This window comes from Dromiciops gliroides, chromosome 2 (assembly GCF_019393635.1).
Source record: "Dromiciops gliroides isolate mDroGli1 chromosome 2, mDroGli1.pri, whole genome shotgun sequence".
Classification (NCBI taxonomy): domain Eukaryota; kingdom Metazoa; phylum Chordata; class Mammalia; order Microbiotheria; family Microbiotheriidae; genus Dromiciops; species Dromiciops gliroides.
The window spans coordinates 243,669,753-243,695,469 of NC_057862.1; the positions used below are offsets into that span (position 1 = coordinate 243,669,753).

Genomic DNA, 25,717 nt, shown 5'->3' on the forward strand with positions numbered 1-25,717 from the left:
AGTTATCTATAATCATATGAAAAAATGCAATGATTAGAGAAATGAAAATTTTCACAACTCTGAGATACCACCTCACACTTAATTAGCTAATAAGACAGAAAAGAAAAATGACAAATGTTAGAGAGAATGTAGGAATATTCAGACACTAATGTACTGTTGGAGTTGTGAGCTGATCTAACCATTATGGAGAGCAATTTGGAACTATGCCCAAACAGCAATCAAACTATGCATACTCTTTGACCCAGAATACCACTACTAAATCTGTCTCCCAAAGAAATCAAAGGGAAATGACCTATATGTGCAAAATATTAAGAGCAGCTCTTTTTGTGATGGCAAAGAATTTGAAATGGAGGGGATGCCCATCAATTGGGGAATAGCTGAACAAATTGTGGCATATAATTGTGATGGAATACTATTGTGCTATAAGAAATGACAAGCAGAATGGTTTCAGAAAAATCAACTTATATGAAATGATGCAAAGTGAAGTGAGCAGAAACAGTAACAGAAATATTGTATGATGATCAACTGTGAATGACTTAGCTATTCTCAGCAATACCTTGATCCAAGACAATTCCAAATGCTATCCACCTCCAGAGAAAGAACTGATGAAGTCTGAATGATAATCAAAGCATATATATATTTTTTTACTTTATTTTTCTTTTGGGTCCATTTTCTTTCACAACATGGCTAATACAGAAATGTTTTTAAACATATCTATATGCATATAGCCTATATCAAATTGCTTGCTTTCTCAAGAAAGGAAAAGGGGGGGAAAGAATTTGGAACTCAATTAAAAAAAAAATCTTTAAAAAATTTTATATAAAATTTAAAAATAACAAAAGATAAAATATTTGAAGGGGAGAGACAGAAAATGCTACCTCACCTTCTATGCTTGAAGGCAAGGACTACTTTTTTGTTTTGTAGCCCTAGTACCTAGTGAATAGTAGTAGATGCTTAGTAAATGCTTGCTTGTTGACTGACTATCCAATTTAAGGATTTCATAATGTTCATCCCTTTGTAATGTATTTGGGAACATTTCTTTAATTTCAGTCACATTATTCTATCATATTAAATTTAGCCCTTGATACACAGCTTTTGTTTTTTGTTTTGGCGGGGCAATGGGGGTAAGTGACTTGCCCAGAGTCACACAGCTAGTGTCAAGTGTCTGAGGCTGGATTTGAACTCAGGTCCTCCTGAATCCAGGGCCAGTGCTTTATCCACTGCGCCACCTAGCTGCTCCCCAATACACAGCTTTTGATTAAATAATAGAGATGATGCAGAAATAGGAAATAAACTGGGAGACATAACTCATACATGAAAGAAAAAAATCAGTTTGGTTTTTTTTTTATTAGCACCTTTCAGGGTGGTCAAGAGCTTTACAGACATTATCTTCATCCTCACAACAACCCTGTGAGGTAGGTAAGTCACCATTTTGTAACAACTAGCATCAGGTACTTATTTTAAATAAGATGCAAATATTGAGTAAAATTTGCCTTTTAAGCATAATTTTAGTAAAGACTCAATTTATGTATTGTCTGTATCCCTGTATCTTTTAGGGAGTATAACTTCCTTATGCTATCATTATAGCACTATATAAAAATGAGTTATGACTTTTAGTCTTTTTAACCCAGAGCAGTACCAAATGCACCTTGATTTGTTCAATAAAGTTCAACTGTAAATCAAATCCTTTTCAAAATACAACAGGGAAACACTAAAGAAAAGATTACTTTTTTGGTAAAAAGTGATTACTCACCCCCAGATTTAGCTTTTGTCTAACTATTTTCATATTGGGATTGCTTCAGCCCAGATGCCTTCTAAAGTACCAATCTGACCCAAATGACAATTTGAGATTTTATTTAATAAAAACTATTACTCTATGAAAGTTAATTATATAGATAGTGGGATGAATTCTCAAAAATAGTTTGCCCATCTGAACAGTGAGACAATTTTAGCTTCTAGTGTTCCTATAAAATCATTTAGGTAGAATACTTTAAGGATAGACAATAAAATAAACATATATTTCCAAGATGGTACTTTCCTCAAGAGTTTTATTTTTCTTCCTCTCCTAAACTTAACAGATAATAGATGAGGTTCTTGAGGGGCCTCAATGAGCACAATATTCTGATAAATGTAAACTTGTGTAGTAACGTATCTAAAATCCAAACTGTTAAAACTATTAGTTCACCGAGCAAGGACACTTAAACATCCAAAGCATAAATATTTTTGTCCCTGATATATAATATTCAGATTTAGGACAAAAACAAAAATTCCAATGACAAATTTTCCTTTTAGTCATTTAAACAAAATAAAGCACATTGCTTATATTCACACTAGCATGAGAAAAAGATTTGGCTACTTTAATATCTAAGGAGAGCACATTTGTCACTCCTGTAAAAAATAGTTTCTATTTCTATTTAATTATGAAATGACATTTTAGGATGGTTATATATTTATTAATAATACTTGCCTGGGAATTAATACTTAAAATTAGTTAGCAAGGCCTGTATTACTTGAGCAGTTGGTTCAAAATTCCCTCAGCAATATTTAAGAAAAACAATTCAAAGCCCATGCATAAGAGTCACAGATATGTGTACAAACATATATTTTTAAATGTTTAAAAATTGATATTTGTAGGTCAGGAAAAAAAATGGGCAAAAATACTTAAGACATTGACAAGTTACGAATCCAAATAAAACCTAGCTGATTCCATAATATACTCCAGGCTGTGGGTAGAATGGTATGAAACAGAAATTTGAAGATACCTTTTTCCGACTCAGGTCAATTTTCTACTTAACAAAGTCTTCCAAACTTTGAGTAAGTTTTAACTTGGCTTTTCTCAATATAGATTCAGGATTGAAGGATTTTTATTTGAATCCCGAAGGAAAAAAGCATCTGTAAATGAAATGGGGTTTTTTTGGATAAAAAAAAGGTATATTAATTTCAACAGATCTGATATACATATGAATACAAAATTCAAAATCTACAAGATATCTTTATTTCAACATAAAATATGCTTGTATAAAAATAAATTGGGAAATATAAAAAGAATTACAAACATTTTGCATAGTTTTTCTCTATATAAAACAATTACCTGGGGCTTAGCATTGGATAATACAACTCTGAAACTACTGTAGTTCAACAATTTTCTTGGATACCAAGTAAATAGAAAATAAGAGCCCTTATTTTGGAGGGGAGGGGCAGGAGGGAACACAATTTAATTTAGCATCAGTCTATATTTATTTTTCTGTTGCTCGAATATAAACCAACGATGACAAGAGGAGAAACTCTGGTGGTTTATTTAACAAAATTAAATTCACATTTCTGAGGCCATCATAGTGCATCCAATATCCATCAATCTGGAAAGCTGCAGAATAATGATGTTCCTCTTTGTTAAATAACGTGGCACCTTCCAACAAATACCTGAAAATTAAGATAAATTATACAGTACATATGTTTAAAATTCTTTTATTAGCCTTTTAATCAGAAAGATTAAATTCATTAAACATTAAATTCATATCCTAGTGGTCAGAAAGCTATGTTTTGACTGTTCTGTTCCCAGAAAAGGATGGTGATCTAATATATAAAGTCTATGTGGTGATGTGGTAAAAAATTTTAAATTTCTAAAATTTATTTTAACAAAGGTAGCAAGAATAAAGTGAATAAAGTATCATCACAATATTAAAAGAATTAAACAAAAGTATCTAGCTCACTGGATATGTCCTACAAGGAAGACGTGCAGAAAGACAAGGACAAGAATCACACGGAATAACAAAGCATGACTTATGATTTGCACAGTGAAGGGTTAACCACAACAAGATCAAAGATTTTAACAAATCATAACGAATCACAGAAAACTTTCTAAATCAAAGTACTAAAAGGATTCTAGATTTCTCAATTTGTATGCCTAAATTTTAGCCCTATAACATTCTATAACTATAGATATTAACGTCTTTGTTAAGTAAGCACCTACTATATCACTGAACTGAAAAAAATAAAGCTACACTTACTTGTAGTAATCTAAAAACTCATTCTGAATAAAAAGGCAATTCAGCAATGACTCTTCAACCACAATCCCTTCTTTAGGCCTATTCAAAATCATGAATAAATAGGTAAAATTGAACTGAAATTCCATTTTCAATTGTTTTAAAAACCAAAAATAGTACCTACTTGTGATCAGATAAATCCAAGTAATATGGTACATATGCCAGATCTTCAGATTTCCAGTGCTGCATATTTAAGACAACAAAAGGGGGTGCTCCATGGCAAAAAACTCGCTGGGAAAATTCTCTTAGCCCACCACAGCTAAAATGAAAAAGCAGGGATCATTATTTCACTTGGCACACAATCTTTTCAGCACTTCTGGAATTGCTTTGTTGTAGCTTTAATTTTTCAAAAGCCTAATTTTATGTATTAGAGTAGATCTTTTTACTCTTATTTGACATATCTTCCTTCCCCCGCAACCCCCAACAGTTTCTATTCGTGTGCTGAACGTTGAAGTTCCTAGAATAACTAACAAGGAGGCAGCATGATCTCGTGAAAAGAATGCTGAACTTTCTGTTAGCAAATGCTCAGGTTAAAACTCTACCACTTATGCTTAGTAACACTCTAACCATGAGCAAGTCACTTAACCTTGTGAGCCTCAGTTTCTCATCTGTAAAAAAGTGAAAATAACACTTGTAGTAGTATTTGTTGTGAAAGTCAAATAACATACCCTATGTACAATGCTTTCAAAACTTTAAAGCACCAAGTAAATGGCATTTATTAAAGATGACACCACTGAAACAGCACTATTTTATAACTTCTGTTTATTAATTTAGCATCAGTCAATGAGCAATTTATTTATTTATTTAAAAAAAAATTTTTATTTACTGTGTTGTGTTGGTTTTTTTTTTTTTAAGGCAGGACAATGAGGGTTAAGTGACTTGCCCAAGGTCACATAGCTAGTGTTAAGTGTCTGAGTCTGGATTTGAACTCAGGTCCTCCTGAATCCAGGGCCCATGCTTTATCCACTGCGCCACCTAGCTGCCCCCAATGAGCAATTTATTAAACATATAGTATGTCCTAGGCACTATGCTCAAGATACAAAAACAAAACCATCAAACAATACTGCCCTCAAAGAGATTATTAAAACTTTAGAATGTAGAAATATATTTTCCTCATTACTGGACTGGTTTGAGTATGCAAAGAGGTAAGTAACATGATCTAACAAGACTTCCTTGTAGCCTGGATGAATTCTCTTATTATTTGCTTCATTTTACAAGTATTGTTTTTATTAATATATGAAAAGTTGTTTTTCCCAGCAGCAGCAGGCTTTATAAAGTTTTTACTGCATATGAATTAGAAAATTACAAAGTAATCACACAAGTAAAATATCAATTAACTAGAATGCTTTGGACATAACACACTGCTTTATATTACTTTATGATTAACCTAAATAAACCAGAAAACTTTTTTGTTTCAAAGATTTTATCATTAAAAATTTTTCTAAAATATAAAAGTTAATTTTCTTGACATAGTAAAGAGAATATACCAAATATAATTTTTAAACCTCTTTGCTGATTGAAGATCTTGCACTTTCTTCGAGTTATCATTCTGAAATTTAGGAGTCTAGACTAATGAATGGACTGATTCCTGTATATAGCCAAGAAGTGATTTTTTTTTTTACTAAATCTTTTCTTTTTTTTTTAGTCATTTACACCTCTTTTTTTCCTAAATTTGGAGTGCAGAAAAACATCCACTTAATTGGGGGTCCTCAATGGTTGGGTTTTGCTTTAACAAGGTACCTATTCATTAATGGTTCAGGCAGGTGGGCTCGTTAGCCTTGGCAGGAAACCCACCTAGGGGAAGGAATCGATTTTAAACCTCCGCTGCCTTGCGGCTATACCCATGTATGGGAAAGGCTTTGGGAGTTAACCCCGAGGAAAAATCAGGAGTCGGAGTCCCTTAGGCAGTTGGATGTTGGACATCACATCCCTCCGGCAACTCCTTCAGCACCACTGGTGTCAAACTGTATTGGCTCTGCCTCTCCTTTGGATCCACCAGTGTCATAGAGAGTGAAAACCTGCTGCATGGGCAACAGCTTGTTTTCCATATTGATCCACCCAGGCCAGCGCCCTGGAGAGGACACTCCAGCTACTCTTCATGGGGTAGATACAACACGGGATGCAGCAGTTACCAGTTATAAGTCACTCAGGAACTGCAGCTCCCGTATGGGACTGCACAGCCACACTGTGGCCTGTGGCTCTTCAAGGCACTGATCCATGGTCATCCGTGACTGGTGGAGGCCTACTACTCATTAATGGAGAAAAATGGTATTATGGCCATATTAATTAGCTGTAATTACACTATATGCTGTCTTCTAATAATACACAATATATGTAACTTAATATGGCACATAATAAAATGCATGTGTTTACATGTTTCTCTATAAACAGCATAGTAATAGACTGCCTTTAAATAGTTGACAAAATACTCACCCTTGCTCTTCACACAATTCTATCTTGGAACAAAATAATTCATCCACAGCCAATCGAATCAAATTTCCATGCGGTATTTCTTGGGGAGGACTGAAACAATAAAGAAATATGGATAATTTTTTATTTGAAAGTATAAAGCAGTTCTTATTGCATTTTAAGATAATACTCTAACATTCAAATAGGATAATTCCATCAACATTTCTCTAACTTTTCTATCAACACAATTACTTCAAAACAGTATACTTGATTTTAAAATGTTGTTGTTAAAGGAACTTTCAAATGCACTATTATTTTTTTTGTGTGTGTGGGGCAATTGGGGTTAAGTGACTTGCCCAGGGTCATACAGCTAGTAAATGTTAAGTGTCTGAGACTGGATTTGAACTCAGGTCCTCCTGAATCCAGGGCCAGTGCTCTATCCACTGCACCACCTAGCTGCCCCTCAAATGCATTTTTAAAAGGATTTCAAAGAAGCAATTTGGTCTAGTCTAATGTTATAATAGGTGACCAGGACTCAGGAGACTGTTTCTTCCACTACAGCAATAGTAGTGCAGCCAAGTCATTTAACTTGTCTGTACCGGAATTTTTCTTTATCTGTAAAAATGGACTATGTGTATATTAGTACCTTAATACATTTAGGAGAGTTATGCAGACAAAATAAGACTGATAAGGGTGTGCTATGCAAATTTAAAACATCATGCAAATAGAAAATATCGGCATTTTCTATTACATATCTAAGTCAGATAAAGACATCAATATACATATACAATAACTGTGGCCACTGATGTACAACTATAATATTTCATTATAGTTTAAAAATACAAAATTTAATAGGTAATGATAGACTCTATGACGGGTTTGTTTACAAGAGAAGAAAACATTTTACAGTTCAGTGAAAAATATTCTAGAGAAAGGATACATTTAACTTTTTGGGCAAAGAATGTCATCTCCACTTTTTAGAAGCCTCATAAGGAGAAGATAAAATTAGTTGATCTTCTTTGTATATAAACCAAAGCAATGTATGTGGATGAATGAAGAAAGATATTTTATTCCTATTGAATAAAGAAATCTTTAATCAAAATATGCCTATTTCTGGGGTAACTTATAATTCATGCTATGTTTATTTTTTTTAAATTAGTATCTTAAAAACAGAACTGCCCAAGAGTGGGAAAATGCATCTATAATGAAATTTCTCAAAATTATGGAATGTGACTTATTTTTCCAAATGAAAGTTTGCTTTGTTTTTTGTTTTGCAGGGCAATGAGGGCTAAGTGACTTGCCCAGGGTCACACAGCTAGTAAGTGTCAAGTGTCTGAGGCCAAATTTGAACTCAGGTCCTTCTGAATGCAGGGCTGGTGCTTTCTCCACTGTACCACCTAGCTGACCCTCCAAATAAAAGTATTTTGCTGTTTTCTGGAATGGGATCCAAGTTTCCTTTCCGGTGTCAGTCAAGAAACATTTATTAAGTTCTGGTATATATGTATACTTATAGGGTAGCATTGTTCTTTTTCTTATAGTCATGATTTTCTTTTCCTGATTCACAGTTCTCTTGCTCTTAGACTTTGTCTCTCTCTTTCAATAACTATCCTGTAGGTCTGCCCTTTCTCCAATATATTCAGCCAGATGTTAGCACCTCCTCTAACATTATTTTCAGCTACTTACTTTATGTTAATTGTTCGCTGCTGATCTTCCTGCACTCGGGTTGGACATCTCCAGTTTGAACAATAACTCTCTTGAATGGTAGACATGAGGTTTTCCAGATTCTTTGTAAAATTATCATGTTCATTTCCAAACAAATCAATTATTAATGAAGCTTTGTGAACTTCAGATTTGTATTGCTGTTTTTCCATCTTGTCCCAAATCCAGAGTAGTTTCACAGTTGTAAAACTGTATGAGTCCATTAAGTAAAGAAAACAGTCTACGAACTCTCTGCCTAAGTGAAGAGAGAGCTCCCTGGGGAAATTTTCATTTTCATGAAGAATGACATATAGTAACATCAAGAATCCATCTATAGTGCAGGTATTTTTCAGGTTTATTTCAACATAGAGTGGTGTACAGGACACTGCTTTGCGGCCAGCTTTGATGGTAAAAACCCCTCCCCAGGGAAGGACAGGCCTCCAAAATGAACGGTCTTGGTTATAGTTATTTTTAATTGATGCTTTGATCTCTTCAAACAATGTCTTCATCCTAAAATTTAAAAAATAAATTTATAATAAAATACAGCAATAAACTTGAGTTTTAGAACTCCTGTGATTCTAAATATAAAACTATTTAAAGATGTTGACTAGATTTAGAAGGAACTAAAAGTTCTACTAGATTTTTAAAATATAAAGCAAGTCAAAAATGACTTATTCCTGCTATTATCTAGTTAATTTGTTTGGTCATGTTTACTTAAGGAATTGATAAATTGAAATCCATCTTATAGACTCTACCAAACCTACAAAAATATTTACAACAGCACCTCTTGTAGTAGTAGGACAGCCAATGTTTTGAAGAATATTTCACCTGTATAATTCAAAATTCACCTGTATTAAAGCCATGAAATAATATATCTTGTTATAATGGAATTCTATTGTAATTAAAGCTATATCCATTCAGCTTTAGAAAACAATGTGAAGAATATGCCAGTCATCGCTCAATCATGGTAATTAATAGAAGTGAACAATTCAAATATAATTTCCGTGCAGCTCTGGAAGTATTTTGCACTTAGAGACTTTATAGTTGTGCCAGATGATTCAAGAATCCCTATTACTTAAGCTAATAACACCATGTCTAATGAAAATCTGATTCAGAAAACTTGGATAGCAATCTCTCCAACTTCATTAGCCTTCTCCCTCCAGCCTGTAACGGGAAATGAAGACACTTTAAAGTCTAAAAGAAAAGTCCCATATATACAAAAAGTAGACACAAAGGACTAGAAATAGTGCACATCAACTAGGAATGGGCCAGGGGCAGCTAGGTGGCGCAGTGGATAGAGCACCGGCCCTGGAGTCAGGAGTACCTGAGTTCAAATCTGGCCTCAGACACTTGATACTTACTAGCTGTGTGACCCTGGGTAAGTCACTTAACCCCCATTGCCCCACCAAAAACAAACAAAAAAACAAACTAGGAATGGGCCAAACAAACTGATATGTGAACGTATTGTAAGACTGCTGCAACTACAGGAAATGACAAATAATTAAGAATTTAGAGAAACTAATTTACATAATAACCAAGGAAGCTATACTGTAAAGGAAAAACATTCAAAGACTACAGAACTCTGATCAATGTGGAATGCCCATCAACTGAAAAATGGATAAACAAGCCGTGGTATATAATGGTGATGGGATATTATTGTGCTATAAGAAATGATAGGTAGGATGATTTCAGAAAAGTCTGGAAAGACTTATATGAACTGATGTATAGTGAAGTGAGCAGAACCAAGAGAACATTGTACACAGTGACAAATATCGTTCAATAAAGAACTATGAATGACTTAACTATTCTCAGCAATACAATAATCCAAAAAATCCCAAAGGACTAATGATGACACATGCTGTCTACCTCCAAAGAAAAAACTGATATTGATTGAACATAGACTGAAGCATGCTATTTTTCACTTTCATTTTTTTCTTTTATTTAAGTTTTCTTATACAAAATGACTAAAGTGGTAATGTTTTACATAACTGTATGTGTATAACATATATCTGATTGCTAACCACCTCAGGGAGGGAGAAGAGGAGGGAGGGAAGGAGAGATAAAATTTGGAACTCAAAACTTTAAATAAAAATGTTTATTATTAAAAAAAAACCCACCCCTGATAAGTCATGATTCTAGAAGGCTGATGTAAAGAGAACTGATGGTAGGTACCACCTCTCAGTAGAGAAATGATAGACAAGAGGTACAGAACGAAGCAAACATTTTGAAACAGTTAATGTGTTGGTTTGTATTGCTTGACTGTACTTTCTTGTTACAAGGGAGGATTCTATGGTGTCAGAAGTGGACAGCAAGAAGTGACTAGTTTAGCATCCTAGTGAACTAGGACCTGGACACCTCACTAGGACTACTGCCAATAGCTTCCTACATGCTTTTATTGCTTCAAGCCTTTCCCCTCTTCAATCCATCCTCTTCTTAGGAGCTAAAGTGATTCTCCTAACACAAAGGTCTAACCATATCATTGCCCTGTCAATAAATAATGATTGCGGGGAGGCTAGGTGGCGCAGTGGATAAACACCGGCCCTGGAGTCAGGAGGACCTGAGTTCAAATCCGGCCTCAGACACTTGACACTTACTAGCTGTGTGACCCTGGGCAAGTCATTTAACCCCCATTGCCCTGCCAAAAAACAAACAAACAAAAAATTCTGATTGCCTTTAAAATGAAATACAAATCATCTGTTTAGCAGTTTTAGTCCTTCACAACCTGGATCCAACTTACCTTTCCAACCTTTTTAACCATTACCCCCACCCCCTTCACATGCTTTTAAAAGTCAGCCAAAACAGTTATCTTCTCTGTTCCCCATATGCCATACTCCACCTCCCACCACCATACCTTCACACTGTCTGTCCTCCAAGCCTGGAGTGTACTCCCTTCTCACATCTGCTTCTCAAAATCCATAGTTTTCTTCAATGGACAGATTAAATACTACCTTCTGCATGAGTCCCTTCCTCAAACCCCAACACACTGTTTTCTCACCAATATTAACCTCATATTTATTTTGTATAGTTATTTTTATATATGTATATATGTACATATTTGCCCCTATAAAATAGAAGTTCCTCAAGGAACTGTTTCACTTTTCTTTTTGGATACCCAGCACCTAGCAGAGTGCCTGGCAAATAGTAGATGCTTAATAAATACCTGCCAAATGATTGATATGTGACAATAATATTTTTAAAAGAAAAGTACATCAAACTTTTAAAAAGACTATTTTGAAAAGAAACCCAACTGACCTCCTTCCCTCTAGTGCAAACCTTTACTGAGAGCTGGTGGTAGCCAGGTGATTTAGTTTATTGGGTTGTTGTTTTTTTTTTTGGTGAGGCAATTGGGGTTAAGTGATTTACCCAAGGTCACACAGCTAGTAAGTGTCAAGCGTCTGAGGCCACATTTGAACTCAGGTCCTCCTGAATCCAGGGCCCCACTGCACCACCCAGCTGCCCCAGGTGATTTAATTTAAATATATTTCCATGGGACCTTTAACAAACACTATGTCTGTCAAACAAAGAGTCTAAATTACATAGAGCAGGTAATAAAAAAAGAAATGGAAAAATAAAATTTGTTTGGGCGAGTCCCTCACGAGACTATGTACGGAAGTAGGGCTCAGGTGAACTTCTGATTAAGAGATTGGTATCTAAGAACAGGATATGGATTTCTGGGCCATAGCTTAAGCTAAAGGAATGAAAGATTCCTGGAATATTTAAAGTGTCCCTAACAAGTACTGATAATAAGAAGGAATTTGCCTGGAGTCTGGCAAATCTGAAAAGTGGATGGTGAAAACTACCTCTGTATATGATCGTATTGATCAACAGGCATTTAGGACCACAAAGGTCTTCTAGTCCAACTCTCTCATTTCACAGATGAGAAAACAGGCCCAGAGAGATTGAGTGACTTGTCCAAAGTTATATAGCTTTTCTGCTTCCCACATTGTACAACTAGAATTTAAATTCAGGTGCTCTGATTCAAAATCCAGTGTTCTCAGAGTTATAATCTAGGAAGAAAACTAGGAGTTGAAGTACACAGTAGTTCACAGGAGATAAAACCCAAGGAAAGAGCCAGTAAAAACAAAGAAAAAACCCATGTAGTCAACGTTTACATACCAATTTAGAAAGTATACCTAACTCCTTGTTATATATGTATATCTATATGTATATATACATATATGCATATATACATTTTATATATATACACATTATATAGAGAGAGAGAGAGGGGAGAGAGGGGGAGGGAGGAGATCTTAATACAGAGAACATGGCAAGTGGTTAAAGGAGCTATCTTCTGAACTAGATAAGACCTGGGTTCACATTCTGCTTCTGACCCATGCTGGACAGTGTGACCCTGGTCAAGCTACTCACTTCTCAGTGCTCTAGGCAACTCTAGCTGACTTGACAATTTCCTCTCCTAGGATTTCTCTCTTCCAGGAAATCATAGGCCCAGTCCCTATCCCTAATTTGACTAACTCCACTGAGATTCAGTGATACAAAAACTCATGATTTTTACAATAAATACAATAAAGGCTCTAAAAGGATAGGCCTTTATTCAAAAAGCTAGGTGGGAAAGATGGCTGTACAGCATTGTGCTTGTCTTTGAACTTTAGAATGATAAGTGATTTTACTGTTGTGGGTCCTCTAATGATGCAGATTACAACCCATCCATGCCCTCTCATGTAGTCAGTCAATAAACATTTATTAAGTGCCCACTATGAGCTAAGCATTGTGCTAAGCATTGGGAATATGAAAAAGAAGTTCCTGCCCTCAAGGAGCTGACAATTTAACAGGGGAACACAACAAACAAAAAAAGAAAAGGAAAGAAAGAAAAGGAAGGTACTCTACATGGGAACATGAAGTCCAAAGGACTTCAAGTCTCTCAGCTGAAGTCCTACCTTCCGCAAGAAGCCTTTCTGGGGCTCCCTAATGTCACTGCATTGCTCTCTTGTTCAGCCATTTCAGTCAAGTAAGACTCTGTGTCACCCCATTTGGGGTTTTCTTGGCAAAGTGGTTTGCTGTCTTCTTCTCCTGCTCATTTTACAGATGAGAAAACTGAGGCAAACAGAATCAAGTGACTTGCCCAGGGCTGCACAGCTGCTAAGTGTCTGAGGCCAGACTGTACTCAAGAGGAGTGTTCCTGACTCGAGGCTCCACACTCTATTCACTGTGCCATCCAGCTACCCCACTGCTTCTGTCATTTACTCCAGTTTCCTTATTGGTACCTTGTTGTTTCTATGCATTCCCCCAACAGAGGATGAACTCTTTGAAAGCAAAGTCCCTTTTTGCTTTTCTGCGTATTCCCAGTGCTTAGTACAGTGCTTGGCACAATAGCAGGTGCTTCATAAGAGATGGCTCAAGGGGCAGCTAGGTAGCGCAGTCAGGAGTACCTGAGTTCAGATCTGGCCTCAGACACTTAACACTTGCTAGCTGTGTGACCCTGGGCAAGTCACTTAACCCCAATTGCCTCACTAAAAAAAAAAAAAAAAAGAAAGAAAAAAGAGGTGGCTCAGTGGACAGGAGTGGGACCAGAGTGAGTAAGACCTGAGTCCAAATCTGACCCTTGACACTCACTAGCTGTGTGACCCTGGACAAGTCTGAGCACTGTGATTGCCTCAAATGTAAAATGGGGATAACAGCACATACCTCTGAGGGTTTTGTTGTGAGGATCAAATGAAATAATAGCTGTAAAGCACTTAGCGAGTGACTGGCACATAGTAGGTGCTTAATAAATGCTTATTTTCTTTCTTCTCAACCATGTCCTACACAGGGAGGCTCCATAGTGTGCCTATCCAACATATCAAAGGCTTTCTACTAGTTGTTTTGACAATATGTGTGCAGTGGAGCATTGGTTATCCCTCCCCATCTTGACATTATTGGCTAACTGGTGAGTTAGTCACTTATCTCTGATTTTTTTAAATTTTTGCAGGGCAATGAAGGTCAAGTGACTTGCCCAGGGTCACACAGCAAGTAAGTGTCAAGTGTCTGAGGCTGGATTTGAACTCAGGTCCTCCTGAATCCAGGGTTGGTGCTTTATCCACTGTGCCCCCTAGCTGTCCCCTTATCTCTGATATTCTTTACCCTTCTGTACAATACTTGCTTACTAATGTACCACAACCCATCTATATTTCTCCATTATCCTCTGGAAGAACTTCAACTTAATTTTTTCTGAGACTTTATCCTAGGACTTATAGTCATTCAGCATCACTAGAAAAAAAGACTGTTGTTTAAAAGGAGGGTACATTGTTGATAACTGAACAAGTTGTGGCACATGAATGTAATGAAATATTATGTAATTAAGAAATAACAAATGTGAAAAATTCAGAGAAATATGGCCAGACTACATGAACTGATCTAAAGGGAAGTAACTGAACTAGGAAAACAGCATATACAAATGACTACAACAATATAAACAGAAAGCAAAACAAAACTGAATGCTCTTTCATTGTAGTGACCAAATCTGACCCGAAGAGATGACAAAATCAATCTTCCCTTCTTCACAAAGCTGAAGAATCATCAGCACAGAGACTCAGCTGATGTGTTGGGTAGTTTTGCAGTCCCGCTTTTTCTCCTTTCTTTTTTATTCTTGGTTACAAGGGATGGCTCATTGGGTAGGGAAAAGGTAAGGGATATATTTAGAAATAAAGGTAATTTTTAAAAACATACCAATAAAATATTTTAAAAATTAAAAGGGCTTTTTTTCTTAAAGGGAGAAGCCTGGATCACTGAAAGTGCTGCAAAAATTGCCAAAGGGTTTCCTGCCTTTTCTCCTCATCCACATGCAAAGTCTAACCAAGACATATCTAATAATGAAACAACTCTAGGTTATCCATCTGCACATCACATAGACAACCTTCATCTACCTAGTTCTTCTGGTGTGGATAATAATTAGGCTTAACTTTGAGTGACTATGGCTCTCACTTAGGAGGCTTACACAACGTTCTGAGGCTTAAAACAACGAACACGATATCCACAAATACAAGTAGCTAGAGTAACTATCTAAATCTCATCCTTCCATTTACCTTCATGATGTACCGTGGTAAATACCTTTGATAAGCATGTCTCGAGGGAAGGTAGATGGTGCAGTGCATAAAGCACCAGCCCTGGATTCAGGAGGATCTGAGTTCAAATCCAGCCTCAGACACTCTTGACACTTACTAGCTAGCTGTGTGACCCTGGGCAAGTCACTTAACCCTCATTGCCCCACAAAAACAAACAAATAAATATAATAATGATAAGTATGTCTCCCTGTTTTCATTTTAATAGTGTCAGAGTTACTTCTGTTGTTACAGCTTTTCAAGGTACATCTCATATAATTTTTAACATATACCTTTGCTCCTAGCAGACCCTTCTGAGTTTTTCCCAGAATTTATATTTTGGGGAAGCCCAGACCAGTAATCCAGAATGCTCAGGACTTAGTCACCATGCCCCTGCATGGGCCCCTCCTTCCCACACCTCCTCTCTACTTTTCAATTCCCCTTTTATGTGTTGCCTCCCCCCATCAAAATGTTAGCTTCTTGAGGCCAAAGATTATCTTTATTTTTACTAGCATTTCTATCCCCAGTGCTTAACAATTATGCCTGGCACATACATAAAAAGCCCTTAATAAATGTCTGTTGATTGTGCATGCAAGATACCTTATTAAAAGAAAATATCTAAGTGACATATTTTTTGTAATCCGCAAACAATGAACAATGATATCATGTATTGTCTACAACCTTTCTATCAACCCTGTAAATATAAAAATAAGATTGTGCAGCTTGGCATAGTGGATAGAAAACTAGAATTGGAGTCAGGAAAACTCAAATTAGAATTTTAACCTCTTTCAGTCTTCGTTTTCTCATCTGTAAAATGGGAGAAACAGCACCTACTTCACTTCAGTAAGGATCAAATCAAATGAGATAATAATTTAATAAATAATAAATAGCTCTTATACAGAGCTTTAAGGTTTACAAAGCACTACAATTATCTCATTTTATCCTAACAATCACGCTGGGAGGCAGGAACTACTGTTATCCCCAATTTACAGATAAGCAATCTATGGGAAACAGAGTGACCTGCCCAGGAATATATAGCGAATAAGTGTCTAATGGCATACTCAATTCTTCCTGAGTCCAGATCCAGCGCCCTATCCAATAGGCTTCAAACTGCTTCCAACAAAGTGCTCAGCAAACCCTAAACCATTATGTACATGTAAGGTATCATGATTATTCTATAGAAGACCACATCTGCAAATCCCTTCAAGGATGAACACCATTTCAATACAGATTAGTCTCAGAAAAGTTTTGTGGAGATAGAAAAGGAGGCACATGATTGGTTCTCACTACTATTTGTCACCTTTTGGGGGTAAAAATAAGGTCTAAAAATTTCCCCCCAAGTCTTTAGTATTCTATCTTTTGGCTATTTTGATGATCAATCCTTCAATGGCTTTAAAATCGTCATCACTAGAACAGAACCTTTTATATATAGAGATGGTCTAGCAGACCTACTCTTCCCAACTTTATTTCTTTTTTTCCCTTTTTTTGCAGAGAAATGAGGGTTAAGTGACTTGCCCAGGGTCACACAGCTAGTGTCAAGTGTCTGAGGCTGGATTTGAACTCAGGTACTCCTGACTCCAGGGCCAGCGCTTTATCCTCTGTGCTACCCAGCTGTCCCCCCCAACTTTATTTCAATAAAACAATTCATATGCATTAAAATTAAAATTCAAGCGCTTAGTGTATTTTAACTCTTTTATTGAAATAAAGTACTTACTAGGTGTCAGTCTTAGCATAGCAAGGACTGTGATGTTAGAATTCAAACGTGGTAGATCTTCTGTAATTGGTGGTAGAATCTGCTCTAAAAATATAGATCTTTTTTTTCCCCTTTCATCTGTCCTTAGTTTCCATCCTCAGGTGCCTTCAGGATGCTTGTCCTTACTATGCTCTCTTACCAAACTTTCTTTAAAAACATTTTTCTCTCCGTTCTTTCTGTTTTATTATATATTAAAACACTATGCTCATGTGAGGAAATCCAAGAACCAGAGTGTGTATGAATGGTGGAGAGCATCTGGTCACACATCAATGTACTATCTAATCATTCTTGCTACTCTACCTCTGCCTCCATCACTAGCTTTGGCCTTTGAGATTCGAGGCTGGGGCCATAAGCTTCAAACCTCGATTTAAGGAGAGAGTCCAGCTTAGACTTCTTACTATTCTGGAATTTCTCTTAATTCATTTCTTTACCAAGCCCCAGGTAACTCATTATTGAGATACCATCCGGGGCAGCTAGGTGGCGCAGTGGATAGAGCACCAGCCCTGGAGTCAGGAGTACCTGGGTTCAAATCCGGCCTCAGACACATAACACTTACTAGCTGTATGACCCTGGGCAAGTCACTTAACCCCAATTGCCTCACTAAAAAAAAAAAAAAAAGAGAGAGAGAGAGAGATACCATCAACATCCTGTGGGGGAGCTAGGTGGCACAACGGAGAGAATGCTTTGGCTTGGAGTCAGGAAGACTCGTCTTCCTTAATTTAAATCTGACCTCAGACACTTACTAGCTCTATGACCCTGGGCAAGTCACTTAACCTGGTTTTCCTCAGTTTTCTCATGTGTAAAATGAGCTGGAGAAGGAAATGGCAAACCACTCAAGTATCTTTGCCAAGAAAATCCCAAAGGGGATTCTGCCAACAGGAACTAAGGGAAATACCTTTATTTATTTTTTTTAAGTCTTTCTTTTTTGAATTTGTATCCCTGTCACATAATAGGTGCTTAATAAATGTTTATTGACTACTGAGTAGTCAGTCAATAGTCTGGACAAAGAAGAAATTTTTGATAAGCTCCAGAAACAAATTACAGGCTTGACACAAAGGACTGATACAGTAGTGGTGAGGATCTTCAGTTTTCTGGAATTCTGCTGGAGGCTTCTATGCCCAAATAGAATGGCTATTTTTTTCTTAAAAGGGCAAAACAAATATAGCTAATAGGGAATGGACTTAAGAGAGAGATAGTGAGGGAGTACTTCTCATTAGCCTTGATGAGTACAAGGCACCTAGCCAACATGAACTACCTCCTAGGGTACCTAAAATTAACTGCCAGAAGTATATTGCTGAAGAGATTCTGAAAGATTGAAAAACTGAAGAATGTCTCCATCTTCAAAAAAGGATAGCAAACGGGGTCTGCAAACTGGAGGTTAGAGAGCTTGATTTTAGTTGCTGGAAAAAAACTAGAATGTGGTGACTAGAGCACACCCAGAAAAGGGAACAGTGTTCACAAACGGCCAGCATGGCTTCAGCAAGAACAGGTCATGCCGTAAGAACTGCTGGGAAAGCCAGAAAGTAGTTTGAGGGAAATTAGGGTCAGACTAACATTTTACACCAAATACAACAAAATGCTCCAAATGTATGTGCAAACTGAAATCTAGGAGACACCAGCTAGGATCAAGTACTTTTCACAATTTTGGCTGAGGAAGGAATTCTTAATCAAACAAAGGCTAGAAAAGATCATGAGAAGATGGCAGAGGAAAGGCAGTGAGCTCTTGAATTCATGACAAGATTGCTCAAAAAAACATCCAAATAATGCCACAGGACAATTCCTAGAGCAGCAAAACCCACAGAAGAACGTGCTGAAATCATCTTCCAACCAAGGATGGCTTGGAAGGTCGGAAGGGAGGGAACTGCTGTGCTGATACAGGAGTGGAGCCCAACCCCACAGTCACCCTGACACAGATCCAGTCCCAGGAAGGCCTCGCTAGAGAAAGAGCTCCCCAGAACCTCTGAATCAGCTGCAGCGCAAGTGTCGTCTGGAACTAAGCTCACAGTCTGGCTGAGTCCTTGGCAGGGGGGAGATTACAGGGGTTTCTGCTGGTGCTGAGGCAGAACTTAGGTTTTTCACCCCTGGTGGGAACCAGGAGGTAGGTTTGAGTAGCAGTGGCCAAGGTGGGGGAGGGGCACAGGCTCATGGGAGCTGACCACCACAACACACAAAGCTGGTTGATTAGCAAGTTGGTCTGGGGTCATCTATGGACCAGGCAAGTGAAGAACCTGCTCCTCCTTAAATCATACCACCTGGGACCCCCTGAAGCTTGGAATAGTGCAGCCTGGAAACAGCGTCCCACTTTAAGAAGCTAAAAATCAAGTAAAAGAAAGGCAAGATGAGCAGACAGAGAAAGATGAGGACCATAGAAAGTTTCTTTAGTGACAAGGAAGACCGAGGTGCACCCTCAGAGGAAGATGTCAATGTCAGGGCCCCTATATCTAATTTTTTTAATTAATTAATTTATTCATTCATTCATTTATTTATTTATTTATTGCGGGGCAGTGGGGGTTAAGTGACTTGCCCAGGGTCACAAAGCTAATACATGTCAAGTGTCTGAAGACAGATTTGAACTCAGGCACTCCTGAATCCAGGGCTGGTGTTTATCTACTGCGCCACCTAGCTGTGCCCCCCCTTTAAAAATTATTTATTTATTTATTTGTTTGTTTGTTTATTTGTTTATTTTGGTGAGGCAACTGGGGTTAAGTGACTTGCCCAGGGTCACACAGCTAGCTAGTAAGTGTCACATGTCTGAGGCTGGATTTGAACTCAGGTCCTCCTGACTCCAGGGCCAGTGCTCTATCCACTGTGCCACCTAGCTGCCCCAGGGCCCCTATATCTAAAGCTTCCAATAAAAACATGAATTGGTCTCAGGCCATAGAGGTGCTCAAAAAGGATGTAGAAGAAAAAATGGAAAGAGAAATGAGGGTGATGCAGGAAAGGCATGAGAAAAAAGCCAACAGCATGAAAAGCCAAATTGGCCAAATGGAAAAGGAGATACGAAAGCTCTCTGACGAAAATAATTGCCTAAGAATTAGGATTGAACAAATGGAAGCTAGTGACTTTATGAGAAACCAAGACACAATAAAGCAAATCCAAATGAATAAAAAAAATAGAGAGCAATGCGAAAAGATCATGAAAGACAAAGCAAACAATTGTGACTACATAAAAAATTAACTTTTGCACAAATAAAATCAGAGTTGTAAGAAAATATATAATCAAATACCACTGATAAAAGCCTCATATCAAAGATATATAATGGAGACAAATATTTGAAGATATACACTAGTTGTGTGACCCTAGGCAAGTCACTTAACCCTGTTTGCCTCAGTGTTTATCTGTAAAAATGATCTGGAGAAGGTAATGGCAAACCATTCTAGTATCTTTGTCATGAAAATCCCAAACAGGGTCACCAAGAGTCAGATACAACTGAAGAACAACAGAATGGAGACATGTGGGCTAGGTGACTTGTACTTATCAAGGCCAATGAGGAGTTAGGGTCTCTCAAGACCATTCCTTATTAGTTATATTTATTTTGTCCTTTTAAGAAATGATTAGTGAAGTGAAGAGAACCAGGACAACATTGTACACAGTAACAGAAATACTGTACAATGATCAACTGTGAAGGACTTGGTTATTCTCATCAATACAAAGATCCAAGACAATCCTGAGGGATTTAGGATTAAAAATACCATCCACCTCAAAAGAAATAACCAACGCTCTAAAAGCAGAACAAAGCATACTATTTTTAGTTTCTTCATTTTTTTAGTAGGTGGGGTTTTTTTTGTCTGTTTTCTTTTACAACATGACTAATATAAAAAAATATTTTGCATGACTGAACATGTATATCTCATATCAAACTGCTTGCCATCTCAGGAAAGGAACAGGAGAAAGGGGAGGAAGAGAATTTGGAACTCAAAATTTTATTTTATTTATTTATTTATTTTTGCAGGCAATGGGGGGTTAAGTGACTTGCCCAGGGTCACACAGCTAGTAAGTGTCAAGTGTCTGAGGCCGGATTTGAACTCAGGTACTCCTGAATCCAGGGCCGGTGCTTTAACCACTGCGCCATCTAGCTGCCCCAGAACTCAAAATTTTAAAAATGAATGTTAAAAATATTTTATATGTAATTGTAAAAAAATATTATTAGAAACTGGAAAAAATCATTAGCCATTCTATTTAGGCACAGAGACCACCAGACATGAATATTTAACACCAAGAACCATTCCCCAAGAGATAAGTATTCAAAGGGTATAGAAAAATAATTTTCCAAATGTTTGAAAACATACTCCAGATCATTAATAGTAACAGAAATTCAGATTAAAAGAATTCTGAGGTTTCACTTCATGCTGTGTAAAATCAGCCATGTTGACAAATAACAAAAATTGTGCAGGTAAGACAGGCTCACTAATACACAGCTTGCAGAGCAATCATTTAGTCCAAACTTTCAGAATGTCAGTTTGAAATAATGCAAAAAATTGATTTAAATATCCATACCCTTTGAGCAGGTGAGCCCATTATTGAGCACATAACCTCAGGAAGTCAAAGACAAAAACAAAGGTCTAGTAAAAACCAAAATATTCACAGTAGTATTTTTTGTGATAGCAAATTAACAGAACCAATGTGAATAACGATATACTGGGAATGGCGGAAAAAAATTATAGTATATGAATAATGGAATATTATTGTGCAGTAAAAAATGACAAATCAGAAATTCAGAGAAAGCTGGAAAGATCTGCATGAACTAATGCAGAGTGAAAGAAGGAGATTCAAAAGAACTATACAGTGACTAAACAATGTCAATGAAAGGAAGCCCAACTTTGGGGCAAATGAAAAACCAATGATAATATCAGAGAAGGGCCAGTCATGGCAGAGAGCTAGTAATCTACTAAGGCAGCATATGTTGTATGCCTTGTCTAATGTAGTCAGTCACTGATCAATTGTTTTTCTATTACAAGGCAAGGTTCAATATGAAGAAGAGGGAGAATTGATTTTTCACCATTAAAAAAATGATTGTGACAAAACAAATCCATAAAATGTAATTTTTTTTTTGGTGAGGCAATTGGGGTTAAGTGACTTGCCCAGGGTCACACAGCTAGTAAGTGTTAAGTGTCTGAGGGCAGATCTGAACTCAGGTCCTCCTGACTCCAGGGCCGGTGCTCTATCCACTGCGCCACCTAGCTGCCCCTAAAATGTACTTTTTAAAGGTAATGCCAGACTGGAAGAGAGAGCGAGCTAGCCTCAGAATAAGAAAGGACCCAGATTCAAGTCCCTACCTTTGACTCATATAATGGTTGTATGAATCTAAGTAAATATTAATCTCTCTGTGCTCTGGTATGTGGAAGAGAAGGTGCTGATCCGTCTTGTAGAGAAGTTCTTCAGTTGGAGTGCCCCTAAACAATAATAAGATAACAGAGCCAGTCCCCTGTTCCCTATCCAAGCTTCACTAAACTTATTTTCTTTTTCACCAAGGCAAACTCAGGGAGGGAGGCAAAAAATCCAAACAAACAAAAAACAACAACTCCAGTGCACAGGAACCAGATTAAAATGTAATTGGGAAATTTTTAACAAAATAAATAAATATACAACATAGTGTTAATTTGTGGTTTCTAAGGTAAAATTCCCCAAGGAATTCTATTTGTGGTTGACTTAAACCCAGGTCCTCCTTGGTTTGGAGGCTAGCTCTCTATCCACTATGTCACACTTACTTAGTTCTAGGCATCACAGTTTAGGAAGTACGTTGACCGTTGAAAAGACTAGAGAAAGGGGGCAGCTAGGTAGGGCAGTGGATAAAGCACTGGCCTTGGATTCAGGAGGACCTCAGTTCAAATCCGGCCTCAGACACTTGACACTTACTAGCTGTATGACTCTGGCCAAGTCACTTAACCCTCATTGCCCTGCCAAAAAAAAAAAACAAAACCAAAAATCCAAAACACCCCAAAACCAGAAAAGATTAGAGAGAGAGAGGGGTGAAGGAGAAATAGAAAGGTGAAGGGCTTTTAGTTAATGGCAGTAGGATTACTTGAAGGAACTAGGAATATCTAGTCTCTCCACTGGAACTTAAACAATCTCTGAACACTTTTAGTTTACTCTACATTTTTAGCTTTTTCTCTATCACACTCTTAAGTCTAGACAATCAACAGAATAATAAAACCAAGTCCTGATTTGTAGTCAGTTCATTTCTAGGGTGTAAATGTTCACACAGAATATTTAACAATGAGTTGATTCCAGTACACCACAATTAGGGAGGGACCCTTTTAAGGGCGGTCAGATGCAGGAGTGATTATATTTGTTCTTCTTGAGCATGGAAGGCAGATCTAAGAGCAATGGGTGGATGCTGCAAAGAGTCAATATTGGCTGATAACAGGTATTTCAAAGAATAGGCTGCAGTGGTAGGTAGTGTATTCCTTTTCCTGGGAGATCTTTGTGCGAGACAGGCACTTGTCAGTATAGTGTAGAGAAGATTCTTTTTCAAGTGTGGGTAGGACGAGTTAGAAACTAAAATATTTTTCAACTCAAATTTGACTGGTCCTTCCATCTGGCTAGAATAATTAGGGATTATCCTCTTAATTCCTCCAAATCTATTTGTATGGAAAATGATAAAGCATGTGACAAATAAGAATTTCTTTAAAATAGAAATCATGTATTTTGTTAGTTTTTACAAACTGTACATTCCCAGTACTGTTGGAACCTATAATTAAGTTTATGTGCTCTGCAGATATTGTTCTTTTTTGTTTTAGTAAAATGAATAGGTTGAAGACTATTAGACGACTTTGACCAAGCATGACAATTTCACTTGGAGCATGACAATTCAGATCTTTTAAATATTCAAGACTATATATTTAAAAGTATATGCTTCTTTCAACCAGCCAACATATTGGCCTTAATATTAGTCAAACAGCATCCAATCACTTAAGATTAAGTGGGTGTGGCAAGTCTAGAGCCTGCTATGACCCAAACTTAGTCCTACTATTACTTAGCAACAACTTTTTTTTTTAAATCAAGTGCCCACATAGTTTAAGATTGAGAGTAACTTCTATCTTATAGCTTTTGTTTGTGCTACATTTTTAGAGGATTTAGAATGTGTACTTAAAACGACTAGCCTGAGATTCCTTAATACTCTATTAGGAAAGCAAGCTTAAGTCCTGACTTTTATGTTTTCCCCCTTCTAAGGGTAGCATCATCTAATTACAGCCCCACAAACAAAACGACAGAATGATAAAGCAATACTTGTGTTCTTGCCAAGTTAAATATATCATCTTTGCATATGAAGGAAGGCAAAACCCCTTTACTTTGTCTCTGTAGGGCAAAGAATTTAAAGGAAGGAATGCTATCAAGTCAGGGCATCCATCCAATTTTAGCATTTAAGTTCCACTCTAACTTATTACCAAGAAAGTATAACAAAACCGGTAAAAGCAAGGAAAGCCGGATGCAAAGAGGTTTTTTTCTCCACGCCGTTCAGGTTGCTCTTGGGCTAGAGGCATGTTGGTGGAAGCTTCTGAAATGATGACATCTGGCCGGCCAGCGTTCCTCGGCAAGCGAGCGCTGTCCCCTAATGCTCCCTACTAGGGTAAATCGCTATTCTCTCCTGGCCAGTCACCCCCAAAGAGAGCCCGTTCCTACCCAAAGGCATTAGGTGCCGGATGAACGGAGGACTCCGCCAGGCCTCCTGTTGCTCCCAGTTCCCAAACCCCGAGTCCCAGCCCTTGCAGCGGCGCCGCACCCCGGAGCAGGGCGTGTCTTCTCCCCAGAAATGGCTTCTGGCTTTGGGAATTATTGCAGGGCAGCGGGGAGGACACCATCTCCCTCCTCCCCCCCCCCCCCCCCACCACGCCCACCGACCCTCCCCATCCTCCCAAGTCCATCCGAGGGCTCAGGAATCCGGCGTCCCCCGCCCCCCCCAACCCAGGCACTGCTCGGCTCCCCAAGGCACGGCGTGTTTGGCGGGGCTCAGTGGAGGGGTAGAGACCTTAGGATAGGGAGGACAGTAGGGGGGGTACGGGGATGGGGGGGTCCGGCAGAAGTGCCGTCTCCCCGCCCTGTACGGCGGGGGAGGAGGCGGCCCCGAAAGGCGTTTCCAGCCTGAGCATTGGGGGGCGGGTGGGGGTGGCGCCCGGTACGAAGAGAGGGCCGGGGGTGCAGAGGGCGTGGGATGCCCCACCGGGACGCCTCCGCCTACCTCCTCGGGGAGCAGAAACCGCCGGTGCCGCCCCCGCCGTCGCCGCCGCCTGCGCATGGAGAGCCCTGGCCGCCGCCGCCCCCGTCGTCTCCGCCGGCTCCTCATCGACTAATACCGCCGGCTACCGCGGCCTCCCCGCTGCTGAGCGCCCGGCGCCGCTACGACTTCCATGGCAGCGTCCGCGGCGGCCGCTCCAGCAGCCTTGGCTCCGCCAGCACTAGCCGGAGGAGCCACTGAGCCGGGGCCGCGGGAGCGCGTAGCTAGTTATTACGGAGGGGGATTCGGCCTGAGCTCCCCCTCCCCCGCACTCCGCCCCTAGGGCGGGGCTGTTGCGCAAGCACCGAGATGACGTCACCGCGCGGCCGGGCCTGGGGCAGGGCCCGTCTGTTCGGTGGGGAGAGACTTTTTCGACATTTGTCCCGGGGATCCTAAGAGTGAGGCCGAAGGGGTGGGGCTATGGAGACGGAGAGTGACAGGCGGACGGAGAGTGGGTGGGTCCTTGGGAGAGAGGGCGGGGCTTTGTGCAGAGGGCGGAGTTTGGAGGACAAACCCCTTTAGTCTCGCAAATCAAATCTCGATCTAAGATTGTCAGAGTTCT

General features: G+C 38.6%; 1 protein-coding gene across 3 annotated transcripts; it reads right to left on the minus strand.

Moving 5' to 3' along the window:
- Positions 1-1,337: 1,337 nt before the first annotated feature.
- C2H14orf28 (chromosome 2 C14orf28 homolog) lies at positions 1,338-25,449 on the minus strand. 3 transcript variants are annotated; one of them, XM_043981129.1, is made up of 5 exons: positions 25,120-25,447; positions 8,136-8,660; positions 6,477-6,566; positions 4,168-4,302; positions 1,338-3,420 (listed from the first exon to the last, which is right to left on the minus strand). In XM_043981129.1, the coding sequence occupies exons 2-5, from the start codon at positions 8,657-8,659 to the stop codon at positions 3,237-3,239; spliced, it is 933 nt and encodes a 310-aa protein (XP_043837064.1). In that variant the 5' UTR covers position 8,660; positions 25,120-25,447; the 3' UTR covers positions 1,338-3,236. The 3 variants fall into 3 exon arrangements, with proteins under 3 accessions (XP_043837064.1, XP_043837065.1, XP_043837066.1); XM_043981130.1 differs by lacking the exon at positions 25,120-25,447 and adding an exon at positions 24,564-24,694; XM_043981131.1 differs by lacking the exon at positions 4,168-4,302 and having other exon boundaries at positions 25,120-25,449.
- Positions 25,450-25,717: the final 268 nt, after the last annotated feature.